General features: G+C 42.7%; 1 protein-coding gene across 4 annotated transcripts in view; it reads right to left on the reverse strand.

Moving 5' to 3' along the window:
- The window catches only part of CYFIP2 (cytoplasmic FMR1 interacting protein 2), a 127,652-nt gene that overhangs the window by 97,977 nt on the left and 15,373 nt on the right, over positions 1 to 14,302 (reverse strand). For 3 of the 4 annotated variants that reach the window (XM_030328478.1, XM_030328484.1, XM_030328482.1), the window contains 3 exons: positions 8,416 to 8,555; positions 6,821 to 6,910; positions 1,270 to 1,347 (listed from right to left, as the gene is read on the reverse strand). In XM_030328478.1, coding sequence (XP_030184338.1) covers positions 1,270 to 1,347; positions 6,821 to 6,910; positions 8,416 to 8,532 — 285 coding nt within the window. In that variant the 5' untranslated portion in view covers positions 8,533 to 8,555. Of the gene's footprint in view, positions 1 to 1,269; positions 1,348 to 6,820; positions 6,911 to 8,415; positions 8,556 to 14,302 lie in introns of those variants that run through there. The other variant, XM_030328480.1, reaches the window with a different exon arrangement.

Below are 14,302 nucleotides of genomic sequence, written 5' to 3' on the forward strand. Positions count from 1 at the left end.
CTGGCCAAACTTGGCTCCATCAAGAAACCCCTTTTCTTTGCCCAGTGGTTTTCAACACATCAGTATCACATGGCAGATGTTTTCACAGCATGCACACCTGAGACTGCTAACTGGTCAACTGAAACAGGAGTGAGCAAAAGATAAGCGCGAGGACATTCTTCACATTGTTGCTTAGAGATTCTTAAAATGGTAGCAATAAGTTAAATATCTACCAGTCAATGATTAAATGGATAAAATATGATGCATTCATACAGTATCATTATAAAGCTGCTAGAAGGAAGGAGATAGATCTACGGGAACTGACATGGAAAGATTACTACCATAAACTGATGGGTGAAAAAACTTGCAGGACACGAAGTGTAATTCAATCCCATTTTTTGTCAAACAAAACACAGAACAAAACTGCGTGTGTGTTTGTGTGTCCATATATAATACAGGCATAGGGAATCTAAGAGTTCAAAGCAAACTGTTAATAAGCAGTTAACTCTGGGGGCTATGATTAAGGGGAAGAGAGAGGAATAGTTTCTGTTTACTTTACATACCTGTGGTTTGTTAACCTTGTTATAATAATGGGGCCCATGAATTATAGGATGATGGTAATTATAGTAAATGTAATATCTGTATGAGTCAACATGAAAAAGTAATAAAGAATTAGGTGGAAAAAGCAAGTGGCAGGACAATACAAATACAAAACACACTTTTATAAATGATAATTTCCAAAATAATATTCATAGGGACATTTATGATATTCGAGGGAAAAGATCCACGCAGCAAGGTATGCATGGTGACTATGCTTTGGTGGGAGGTGGGTCCAGGTAGTGGGGGTCAGGAGGTGGGACATCTTGCTTTTTACTTTATCTCTTTCTGCAATGGTCTGGGTGTCATACAGGTAGCACATACTGCTTTTGAAGTAATGGACAATTTTTTAGGTTTATTTATTTATAAATAATATAAGGAGAGGCAGAGAAAGAGGGAGAGAGAGAATCCCGTGCTACGCTGTCAGCATGGAGCCTGGCGTGGGGCTCCATCCCGTGAGTGCGAGGTCATGACCTGGGCCAAAGTCAGACGCTTAACCGACTGAGCCACCCAGGTGCCCCGAACTGATATTTTTTAAGTTGTCTTCAGTCTCATGGGAAGCGCTCCAGATGTCGTGAGCAAGCACCCTTGGGTAAGAGGCCCTGCTTCCTTCCCTGCCATCTGGAGAGGCTCAGCTGTCTGGGAGGGGGTGAGGTGGAGGGCCGGGAGGGCACCCGGCGAGGACGGTCTCACCTGGGGGATGGCCCGGGAACAGCTGCGCCAGGTATACAGCATGACTGCATACTCATGTCCTTCCTCCAGCATTTCATTCTGAAAAGCAAAACACACTCGGCAGGGAGAAACCACACGCACCGGAGCCAGCAGGCTCCTTCACGGCGCCCCAGATCCTCACGACTCACAGTGGTCTGGGGACCAGCAGCATCCACACAGCACGGCCTGGGAAGCTTAGTAGAAATGCAGAGAGTCTTGGGTCCCCGGCTGGGCCTATGGAATCAGAATCTGCATTTCAACCAAACTCCCAGGTGACTCCTACTCCCAAGGTGCGCAACTGAGCTTGAGAAGCCCTGGCCTAAATTATCCTCCTCAGACATCCAAGGGCTCTAGCAGCAGGCCACATCTTTCCAAGACGGATGGCCACCTGAGAAAGAAGAAGGCAGGTCTGTTTGTGCCAACAGCAAAAGTTGTATCAGGCATACTGTTAGCCAGAAAAAAGCAAGTAGCAAAACAGTGTGGACGGCAGATAGGTTCAAAAACCAAACAAAGAGCGATAATTATGAAAGTATGTTGTTGTGTACTGACAAATATTTGGGTGCAATACGCCCCAAGCCGGGAATAGCAAGCTGTCTGTGGGGCTGGATCAACGGGGGCTTTCACTTTTCATATTATAGAGTACTCTTTGGCCTTTTTTTTTTTTTTTTTTTAATTTTTTTTTTCTACGTTTATTTTATTTTTGGGACAGAGAGAGACAGAGCATGAACGGGGGAGGGGCAGAGAGAGAGGGAGACACAGAATCGGAAACAAGCTCCAGGCTCTGAGCCATCAGCCCAGAGCCCGACGCGGGGCTCGAACTCCCGGACCGCGAGATCGTGACCTGGCTGAAGCCGGACGCTTAACCGACTGCGCCACCCAGGCGCCCCCTCTTTGCCCTTTTATAAGAACTCTTGCTACTATTTCAGAAGCAAGAAAATGAGTAAGATAAACTTTTAAAAATAATGTACGGCAGATGGCAAAACCAATAACAGCATGGAAAACGAATCTGAAAAATACAGCGATGACTCACCTCACCTAGCAAGTGCTAAGAGTCCTAAACTCAGGGTCCAAATATCTGGGCTCAAATCTCAGCTTCCTCACTTGTTAGCCCTTCCCTTTGATCTTCAAGAAATCACTTAACCTAAAATTCTCCATTTAGTATCTGTTTAATGACAATGACAAAAATGACCTCTGAGAATTTTATGAGAATTCAGTGGATCTCTCTCTCTCTCTCTCTCTCTCTCTCTCTCTCTTTCTAGGTGATCTGTAAAGGGAGGTGAGAGTATTACTAGGAAAAAGACAGTCTGGCAGTTTCTCAAACAGTTAAATACAGAGTTACAATATGACTGCAATTCTATTCCTAGGTACACACAGTCAAGACAAATGAAAACATAGGTCCACACAGAAACTTTTTATTTTTTTTTTGCAGTTTATTTATTGTGTGTGTGTGTGTGAGAGAGAGAGAGAGAGAGAACATGCCAACAGGGGAGGAGTGCAGAGAGAGGGAGAGAGAGAATCCCAAGTAGGCTCCTCACTATCAGCAAAAAGCTTGACGTGGGGCTAGGTCCCACGACCATGAGATCATGACCTGAGCAGAAATCAAGAGTCAGACACTCAACCAACTGAGCCACCCAGGCGCTCCCATATCTACACAGAAACTTGCACACTTGTTCGTGGCAGCATTGTCCTAACCATCAAGAAGGGGCAACAACCCAAATGTCCATTCACCGATGCCTGGATAAATAAAACGTGGAAATGTGGTACAGCCACACAAGGGAACAGTGTTTGTCTATAAACAGGAGTGAAGAGCCTATCCGTGCCACAGCACAGATCAACTCTGAAAACATCATGCCAGCCATAGAAGGCCACATGTGTCATGACCCGTTTAGATGAAATGCTCAGAACAGACAAATCCGTAGCAAGAGAAAGTAGAGTGGTGTTTGCCAGGGGCTGGGGAGAGACAGGAATTGGGAGAGACTGCTAATGGGCCTGGGGTTTCTTTTAGTGCTGCAGAAATTAAATGGTGGTGACAGTTATGTGACATTGTGAATTTTACGCTACATGACGTTCACAAAAGAAATGAAGAAGTATTACTAGACCAGCTCTCTTGTAAATGTTCACACTGATATGAAAATGAACCTTTACTGATTTTTTTATTCCATGTATCGCGTCTATTTCATAACATCTCCCTAGCGCAAGATCAGATTTAATTTGGAGTTTATTACTTACTGTAGTTTTGTTTTCAACAGCAAATGTCACTGACGAGTCATACTTTCAATTCTTAATTTGGAGAACTTTAAAAATCAATAACACGTTGTCCTTGAGACCAAAGAAAACCAAGATCAAGCCTGCGGGTCTGCTACTGCTCTTGCTTCAGAACAGATGTCAAAAAAGGGCAACGACAGTAACATAGGGAACATGTACTTACTTATTAGAACCAAATTGCCCACCAGCAGGGTGAGGATTCCAACTTTCACTCACTGAGTGCTTTACTGAGCACCCGCAGGTCCCAGGCTCTGTGCTATGTGCTGGGAACAGGGCAGCAAACAAGGCTCCCTATGAACAGTTCAGGTGACCATCAACCAGACGTGTATGCCTGGAGTACAGAGGTCAGGATGCTGTGGCAGAAAGAGCCCTAAGTGGGGCCTCAGGAGACTTAAGTTCTGGTCCTGGCTCTGCTTGGGCTCACCTTTTGCCTTGAAAATGGCACCGATCTCTCATTTACAGGTAAAGGGTTGGCCTAAATCACCTGGCTGCAATTAGTCACCTGGAGAACTTTGAAATCCTGATTCCCAGGTCATGCCCCACCAGAACTACATCATTATTCCCAGGGTAGGGGCCCAGGCACTGGTATTTTTTTTAATGCTCTCGAGGCAATTCCAGTGTGTAGCCCAGAAAAGGAAATTTGGATACAGAAAGAGATAGCATGCATGTGCACACAAAGAGAAACCCTAACCCAGGAAATCTCTGAACATTTTTGTCTCTGTGCCTTTGCTCATGCTGGTTCCATAACCTAGTGTGCCCTTCCTATCTCATCTCTCACAGAGAAACCTCTAACTATGTGGGACAGCAGAGTTGCATGGAAGGAGATCAGACTGGGAATCCTAAGTCTTGAATTCCAGTTTCAATCCTGTGATTTACTAGTTGCGGGATCATGAGCTTGTTAACTTCCCTAGGTCTGTTTTTTTCATCTCAAAAGTGAATATAAATGCTCCCTTTGCAAGTCATAGACTGTTGTAAGGCTCCAATGATACTATGTATGAGAATATCTTATACATTTTAAATCACGTGTATGGTTAACATATGTGTGTGTGCACTTTGTGTGTGTGTGTGTGTGTGCATAGAGTATACAAGGCCTACTCAAAAGCCCCTTCCTTCATCAAGCTTTCTCTGACCCTCTCAAGGACCCTTCCAAAACAGACAGGTTGGAACTTCTACCGTATCATTTACCTTTAACTTTGTGCATTTCTATTTGTCTACACAGACTAATCTAGAGCACAGGTTTTGTAGACAGACAGACCTGCATTTGGCAATGTCACTTGTTAGTGGCAGGACCTTGAGTAAGTTACTTAACTTTTCTGAATTTTAGCTTTTCCTGTTTGTAAAATGGATATTGTAATAAAACTTGTCTCACAGAGTGGGGTGAGAACTAATTCAAACAGTGCATTTAAAATATCTGCACAGAGAAGACATGAACAGACATTTCTCCAAAGAAGACATACAGATGGCCAACAGACACATGAAAAGATGTTCAACCTCACGGATCATCAAGGAAATGCAAATTAAAACCACAATGAGATATCACCTCACACCTGTCAGAATGGCTAAAATCAAAAACACAAGAAACAACAAGTGTTGGTGAAGATGTGAAGAAAAAGGAACCCTCATGGACTGTTGGTGGGAATGCAAACTGGTGCAGCCACGGTGGAAGACAAAATAAAAAAAAGAACTACTGTATGATCCAGTAATCACACTGCTGGGTATTTTCCCAAAGAATATGAGGACAATAATTCCAAAGGATATATACACCTCTATAAATTTATTACAGCATTATTTACAATAGCCAAAATACGGAAGCAACTTAAGTGTCCATTGATAGATGAATGGATAAAAATGTGGCATGTGTACACACACACACAAACACACACTGACAAGGAATATTATTCAGCCATAAAAAACAAAAAGGGGCACCTGGGTGGCTCAGTCGGTTGAGCATCCCACTCTTGATTTTGGCTCAGGTCATGATTCCAGGGTCATGGGATTGAGCCCCGTGTCAGGCTCCATGCTCAGTTTCAGATTCTCTCTCTCTCCCCCCCCGCTCTGTCCCTCCCCCGACTCATGCTCGCTCTCCCTCCCTCTCTCTCTAAAAACAAAATAAATCTTTAAAAAAAAAAAAAGAACAAAATCTTGCCATTTGTAATCTTGCCATGGATGGATCTAGGGAGAATACTACTAAGTAAAATAAGTCAGAGAAAGACAAATACCGTATGATTTCATTTATTTGTGGAATTTAAGAACTAAAACAAATGAACAAAGGAAAAAAAAGAGAGAAGCCAAAAAAGAGACTCGTAACTATAGAGAGCAAACTGATAGTTAGCAGAGAGGAGATGCTCGGGAGGGTGGATGAAATAGGAGAAGGAGATTAAAAGCACACATATGAGGAATGCTGGGTAATATGCAGAACTGCTGAATCACTACATTGTACACTTGAAACTAATATAACACCATATGTTATCTACACTGGAATTTAAAAAATGTAAATAAAATATCTGCACAGAAAGTGTTCAATAAATGGTAAACTTGTCTATTTCCCACTTGCCTCATTGAGAATCAAGACTGGCCCCTCTCTGACCTTGCATATCCCCTCATTTAGCACAGTCTCTGTAGGTACCAGGTGCACAATATTTGTTGAACGAATGGGGCTGGGTATGGTCAGGCAAGACTTTTAGCATATAACTGATACACTGAGAGAGGTCCACTGAGCTGCATGAGGATTCTGGAATTCTTCAAATTCTGGTGCTGTGTTAGAATAAAATCAATGAAAGCCCAAGAGGGAAGTGAGTGATCCCTCACAGATGGGTCACATACGGACCCATCAGACCATTGATGCCGCTTGTGAATGATTTATGCCACCACCTTCCTTGAGTCAATAATATATTATTCTACAGACACCATCTCTCTCTCTCTCTCTCTCTCTCTCTCTCTCTCTCTCTTTTGAGAAACCTTTTGCTTTGGTCAAGAGACAAACTGCCACACAGCCAGTAATCTATAAAGTATAAGGTAAGGCAAGATCTAATGATATGCTAATTAAAAAAGCTACAGAAGTTCAGGGATGGAGTGGGATCAAATTGGGCCCTCCTGTGAGTAGAATTTGCAAGGTTAGAAGACAGGGGAACGTTGTGCCCCAGGCACTGGGAGGGGGTGGGGAAGCACAGGGGAACAGGCTTCTGGAGAAGGGTCTGACTGAGGCAGGCAGCTCTCGGAATAGCTGAGCACTTGCCCCTCCTGTGCTGTCAGGGTCACAGCGACTTACCATGCTGGAATGGACCGTAGCCTGCTCAATGTACCTTGCAATTCCTGTGACAAATGCATTCCTGTCCTCAAAGTTTGTGTCAAAGTTAGCCTGTAGGAATTAGAGGAAGAAACATTTGTTGGTTGGAAAACAAGTCCAAGGTGACTGGGTGTCCAGGGAACCCCACCGCCAAAAAATGCCACCAGACTCTGTGGAAACCTATCTCTACATCATGCTTTGATCTTCCCCTGAGAAAATCCAACTCTGACTCACACTGGGCAGGAGCTGGCTAAACAGGGCCCGGATCTGCTTCTTCCCATTGGTAGTTAACCAGATTCACCCAGCTGAGGCTTGGAAGCAAATGCTTAAACTACATAATCCTAAAGAGCTGTGAAAAGTTAAGATGCGCATTGTTTTCATCCAGCAGTTGCCAAAATAGTTACCTGAGGCTGCAGATACGTACGTACAAGGATAATAACTGCAACATTTTTTTTTCTGATAGAAAAAACTGGAAACCATCCCAACATCCATTAACAGCAAAAGGCTAAATCAATAATAGTATATCTGTACGATGCACTTATAAGTACTATGTGGTGGTTAAAAACAAAATGATAGCATTGTAGTACTGTTATGGAAAAGTATCCATAATAGATTTCAAGTTCAAAAAGCCAAACCACAGAGCAATTATCTACAGTATGGTTCCCTTTTGGTTAAAAACATCTAGATCTATACATAATATGTACTTATAAGTATAGTAAAAAGGGCTGTGTGTGTGTATAGTCATAGAGGGAAATTTTTATTTGTTATACTTTTCTGTATTGCTTGTAATAAAAAGATATGCACATAATTAAAAATTTAACCTGGGTTAGAAGACGTGAACGAGCCAAGTTTGTAACTTGAACCTTTAGGAATGTGCTTGATAAAATCTAACTACTGAATGAAATTACAAATATATTATGCATTCATATTTAGTCTCATTTAGCAGCCTCAGAACTTAGAAAAGGTCAAACACAGCTAAAAATTTTATATTAACTTGTTCTTTCCTAACGTGGCATACTCGTCCAGCATGCCCAGACAAGGGGCTATTTGCAAGGCTCACTCTGGCTCCCCCGATGCCCTTCCAGTCTCACCCTGGGGGGTTACGGTTTTGAACAATCTGATATAGTTTATCTCAAGCTCCCCTCTCTCAGGCAAAAGCAAACAATGGTGAGCGACTTCCCTGAGCCATTAGCTGCTGTGGGGAGCTGAAGAGCTCTTCTCACATACATGAAGGAAAAGTAATTACCCAGGCAGGCTCTAGAGGTTTCTAAATTGTAATATTTAATTCATGAGATCAGAGCTGCCAAAACCTTGGTTGATGCTGCAGCAAGAACAGCCGGGAAGGTATTTGGGGTCAGAGCAGATCAACAAGCCTTCCCTGGGGAGGAGAAATAGTCCTGGTATTCGTTTACTAGCTAATCTATTCCTCATACTCAGCTCCACCAGGGCACAAGGGACTCCATCAGCTCAGGACCTTTCACCTTCCAGATGCAGACCTCCCCCTTCCCTATGCCTTCAGGGCACAACCACCGAGGGGATCTGGAGTTCTGAACTCCCCGGTGCTCTGGGAGACTGACCTGGTACATGATGGAGGAAGGTGGCGGCTCGATGCATGGCTGCTGGTCGGGGAGGGGCAGCTCTTCCAGCAGGTCCACGTTGGACAGGGCATCTTCCAGGGTGACGTGGGTGGTCATGGCTGCAGTTTGTGTATTCTGCACTGAAGGAAAGGGAGAGAAGATAGGGTGGAGAATGTCAGGAATGTCAGGGGTGCAGGGGTGTCAGGGGTGTCGGAGGTGAGAACAGTCTCACCCGGTTCAGCCTCCTTCCAAAGAACAAAGGGGGTTTATTTACATGCATTGAGACCACTTCCACTTGCTACCTCTTCACAAGGTGCCTGCAACCCGTGCCTGATATTTGAGGATCTCTTTACAGTTTACAGGGTACTTTTTTATGTCTATTGTCTGGACTAAGCCTCACCACAACCCTCTGTGGTCAACATGGCAGGTGGTAAGGCAGCCACGTGACTGATGAAGAAACAAGACTCAGAGCAACTATATGTAGCACCCACACAACCACGCTAAGGGCAAAGGGCCTCACATAGTGCCTGATGCTAGACGTGGGACTCGGCCAGCCCCCAGCTCTGGTCTTCGGGAGGATATGTATCCGTTTCACTCCTAAATAACCACACAGCACAAATACCCATGAGGGAAACAGCCACGATTATCGACCTGAATCCAGGGCCTAGGTTTTACAAGCTCATTAAGCTGGGACTACAAGAATTCAGACTCCAGCAAATTTAACCTTACTTGCAAACACAAAGAGCCATGGTCTTCCTTGGCCTGGGGATGTTTTGTGAGGCACACCAAACAAAAAGCCCTAAACGGACATTTCCGTGTCTTGGGCCCTGGCAGAGCTCACTGGCTTTGATGAGAGCTTCACAAGGCAGTGCAGCTGATGGGGATCTGAACAACACAGTTACCCAACTCGAGCTAACTACTATTTTTAGAACTCAGCACCCAGCAAACAGAATACTCATTTTTTAAAAGCATACATAAAACACTGATAAAAAAAAGATCATGACTTAGGCTATAAAATAGGTTCTCATGAGTTTCCCCAAACATGATGTCTTAGATGTCACATTCACTAAGTAGAGTGCAATACAATTAGAAATCGATAATGCAGATCATGGCCAAAAAGCCTCCCATACCTATGATAATTTATAAAAACATACTTCCAGGCTACTCATACCTAAAAAGGAATTCAAATAGAACCATACAACATTTAGAATTGAGCATAAATAAATGCCTTAAATGCATTTAGTAGAAAATAAAACAGTGAAACTAAAAGAACCTAATTTTCACTCCAACATCTAAAGAAAGAATAAAAATCAACCCAAAGAAATGAGAATGCCGGGACCGCTCATTACAAAAGCAGAAATAAAAGAAGCAAAGTACAGAGCAAACCAAAACCGAGTAGACCATATGAATAAAAGTCTAAAGACTGAGTTTACTAAGAAGATTCATATTAATAATGAGCTGACCCTTTAGCACACTTGAAAGGGAAAACAAAGAGAAAGCCCACTGTGTTGATAGGCCTGCAGCCCTCCCTTTCCCTCCCCAGTCCCAGGCAAGTGTGAGTGGGGCTTAGGGGCTGGAAGTTCATTAGGAAATGAACTGTCCCAGACCAGGGCGGAAAGGACCACCCACATGACGGTGGGGGCGGTCCAGGGGCTGTGAGAGGCTGACCAGCTGCAGAGTGTAACCAAGGGCGTGCTGCCCCACACTGGTGTCTCCTTCAGGCCCACAGCTGGGGGAGCAGGTCAGGGCTGAGCAGCTACACAAGCTTCCATTTCACTGAGTTTTCTAACACACCGCCCTGCCGTGCAGGCTGGCAACAGCGAAGGCCACATCCAGTGAGGGCACAGGGAGCTCAGATGTGACTTCCCCTCTGTCCTCTGGAGGCGTTTGGCCTCATGAGGTTGGTTTCAGGTCCTCTCCATACTTACGCTTCTTCCTATTCTCTCCCCTGAATTCTAAGTGTGGCATCCACAGCAAACCATTTGCCAATCCACATGCAAAAAATTGCCTTCTTTCTTACATTAGTATTTTTTTTTTTTTTAGTTTATTTATTTTGAGAGAGAGAGAGAGCATGTGTGCCCACGAGAGCACGAGCAGGGGAGACGCAGGGAGAGAAGGAGAGAGAGAGAAATCCCAAGCAGACTATAGAGTCCAGCATGGGGCTCAAGCTCACGAACCATGAGATGAACCTGAGCTGAAATCTAGAGTCAGACGCTTAACCGACTAAGCCACCCAGGTGCCCCTCTTACATTACTATTAAGTTCATTTTATAGGAGGGATTAATAACTTTATAGAGCATAATGATCTACAAGTTCCAAAGCCCTAATAATTCTCTTCACTCAAATAATAATAATAATAATAATAATAATAATAATAATATTTCTTTAGCCCTTACACTCTGCCAAGCACTCCACTATTTGAATCTTGCATCAACCCTATAAAAGTAGGTGCTATGATTATTCCCATTTTACAAAAGAGTCAAAAGAAGCTCAGAATTTAAGTAATTTCACAAGGTCAAGTGCTGGTGAGTGTGGAGCTGGGGTTGGAACCCAGGTTTCTCCAGCTCCAGATTTTGTGCTGCCTTCCAAGTGCTCAGGCTTAACACTGCAAGGCTACTCATCCTGATGAAGATCGATCTCACACCAGCCTCTGTGCTCGATCTTTTCAAACACTATGCCTCAATGGTTCTGGGTTCCGCTTGTGCCAAAGAACCGAAGGAACAGCTTCTTAATAATAAAATGCCTGGGCTCCATCCCTAGGACCTGAAAGATGGTATTAAAAAAAATAGCCCTATCTTATAGTAAGAGAAGTCCAGATCTCACTGATAGATTTGGCAAAATCCTGTAAGTCTGATGACATATACCTGTTGGCATGTAATTCTGTGGAGAACCAGGTCCTCTCAAACATTGTCGGTAAGGATATAAATGTAAAATGGCACAAGGAAGGAAATCTGGCAATATCTAACAAACTTATATGAGCATTTTATTCTTTGACCAGCAATCCCACTTCTAGGAAACTATCCCAAAGACACTTTGATAAAAGCGCAAAAAGACATATGCACAAGGCTATTCATTGTAAAACTGCCTGTGATAGGAAAAGACTGGAAAATGAAAATGTCCCTCAACAGAAGACTGAACAGACTATGATATAGTCACACAGTGAGATACTAGGCAACAGTAAAAGGAATGAGGAATCTATCTTACCCACAACTGTGGGGTCATCTCCAGGATATGGTGTATACAGTATACTGTCATTTATATAAGAAATCAGTGATGCATATACACACACAAATATTAAACAAACAATGGAAGGATAAACCATCTGATTTTAAAAAGTGGCTACCTATGGGGAAGAGCGATAAGCAGGAACATGGTTAAGGGGTTGGGGATAGAGGCTAGAATTCTTTGAATATATCTTGTTTTGTAGATTTGACTGTGAAACCATATATTTTATATAATTTAAAATAAAATTTAAATTTAAAAAGCAACTGCCACCCCCCACCAAAGTAAAATAAAACAAATGAAGGTATATTTATATTAGTTGTTGGCATAACTACAAAGAAAGGACCTATTCCAAGTGATTTTAAAAATTCAGAAATTTGAGCCTACATTTCTGGTAGGAGATACTCTAAAAACAATGAAGTGTTGTAAAAAATATCTCGAGCTTTTTTCCACTAATTATACTGGTGTGCTGTTGCAGTGAGAATGTCCGAATGCAGTGTGAGGTAAAATAAATTAGTAATTATGGAATGCTCTATCATCCCTGGTGGTGTTGAGAACTGGCATTCTTGATGTGAGAGAAAGAGATATAAGACCACATAAACCAAATAGTCCTGAATATGAATTCGAGGTTATCAATAAGAAGTCATCACGTGTTTTAACTTTAAATAGACATACATATGTCTGTCTGTATGTATGTGTATGTGTGTTTATTTCCTAGTTCTGTGCCCCAAAAAGACAAAGACACAATGACCAACCCATGAGCAATGAGCAACTTGAGTGCCAGGCTGTGGTCTGCAAATACCATTTCCTGCTAAAAACATCAATGCTCCTTGGAGAAACAGCTCAGTCCAGGTCTGGGACAGGAAATGTGTAAGAAAGGCTTAGGACAAGTTGTCGCAGCAGAAAGCAAGGAAGCAGCTCTCTATCTATGACTATGTCTGAGGGACCCAGGAGCCAACCTGAGGCAGCTTCTGCTGGCCGAGGATGGGACACTGTGCATCAGTTAGCATAACTCAATGCACCTGAAGCAGTGTCAAATATGTCTACATCCATGAGATCCTAAAGATACCTAATAACATTTTGGTTTTTATTACTTTGTTATTGTTGGAAGATGCCAGTGAACCAAACTTTGTGTTGAAAGTAGGTAAATAAAAGGAAAAAGGCAAGTATTTAATGTGCTTTCCCTATACAAACTGACCACTGGATAACCAAATTGCAGCCCCTAAAATGGAGAGAGGCACTGATTGATCATCAACTGCTAACATCACTAAATTAAAAGACAATGGGACATTAGGTGCCTCCTGATGGAAAACCATACCATCATCTTATGAAAAACGTTGGACCCAAAGCGAAACGCTGGAGTCTAATCAAGCCTTTGACACTCATTCACAAGAAATGTATAGGACAGAAAAACATCTTAGAATATCACTGCATTGATATATCACCACAGTGATATAAATAGTAAAATACAATCTATGGGAAACTCTGCAGGACAAATGACTCAGTGTCTTCAGCAAATAAATTCCATGGGGGAAAAAAAGACATGGAAGGGAAGCTATAGCCCATTATCAGACTATCGCAGTGTGTCCATCACCTTATTTGGATCCTCTTTCAAACAATCCACCATAAGAAAACCATTTCTGAGGGAATTAGAAAATTTACTAGTAACTGGGCATCTGATAACATTAAGGAAATAGTGTTATTATTTTTGAGATATAACATCAAAGTTGTATTTGAAAAGAGTTATCGCCTAGAAATGCCTACTAAAATACGGATAAAATGATACAGGGGTTTGCTTCCAAATAATACTAGAGGAGGAGGACGTGAGTAACAACAGAAGAAACAAAACTGGCCGTGAGTGAGTAATTGTTAATGCTATGTGATGCTTACACAGGGATTTATTATATTTTTCTATCTAATTTTACAGAAGTTTGAAATTTTTCATGGAAACTTCAGGTTCAGTGTATATACACTACCAACTCTCATCCATCGTCTCTTCTTTCACCTTCCCTGACTCCTACTTGCCATGGTCTTTCCCTTCGTCTTTCTCATGCAACCTGCATTTCTTCTGGACTTTTCACAGGCTTGACAATAACTCACCTACCAGAATAATCCCTAAGGCTTTCCCTTTAACACAGTAAGATGCCTGCACTTCCCTTGAAGAGAATCAGCAAATGACCAGCCTACCAGCCAGTGAATTAGGAGTCTTTATTTCAGTTATTGCAAACTTTCTTTTCTCCTTCTAAATGAAACTTCTCTACTGGATTCCTGGGTTTGTTTGCAGATCATTCACTGCCCAAGGGAGGAGCAAATCAGACATTTTCTTTTAAATGTTTATTACTTTTTTTTTTTTTTAATTTTTTTTTTTTCAACGTTTATTTATTTTCGGGACAGAGAGAGACAGAGCATGAACAGGGGAGGGGCAGAGAGAGAGGGAGACACAGAATCGGAAACAGGCTCCAGGCTCTGAGCCATCAGCCCAGAGCCCGACGCGGGGCTCGAACTCGCGGACAGCGAGATCGTGACCTGGCTGAAGTCGGACGCTTAACTGACTGCGCCACCCAGGCGCCCCAAAATGTTTATTACTTTTGAGAGAAAGAGAGCGAGCACGAGTCTGGGAGGGACAGAGAGAGAGGGAGACAGAATCTGAAGGAGGTTTCAGGCTC

The sequence above is a fragment of the Lynx canadensis genome, chromosome A1 (genome assembly GCF_007474595.2).
Source record: "Lynx canadensis isolate LIC74 chromosome A1, mLynCan4.pri.v2, whole genome shotgun sequence".
Lineage (NCBI taxonomy): Eukaryota > Metazoa > Chordata > Mammalia > Carnivora > Felidae > Lynx > Lynx canadensis.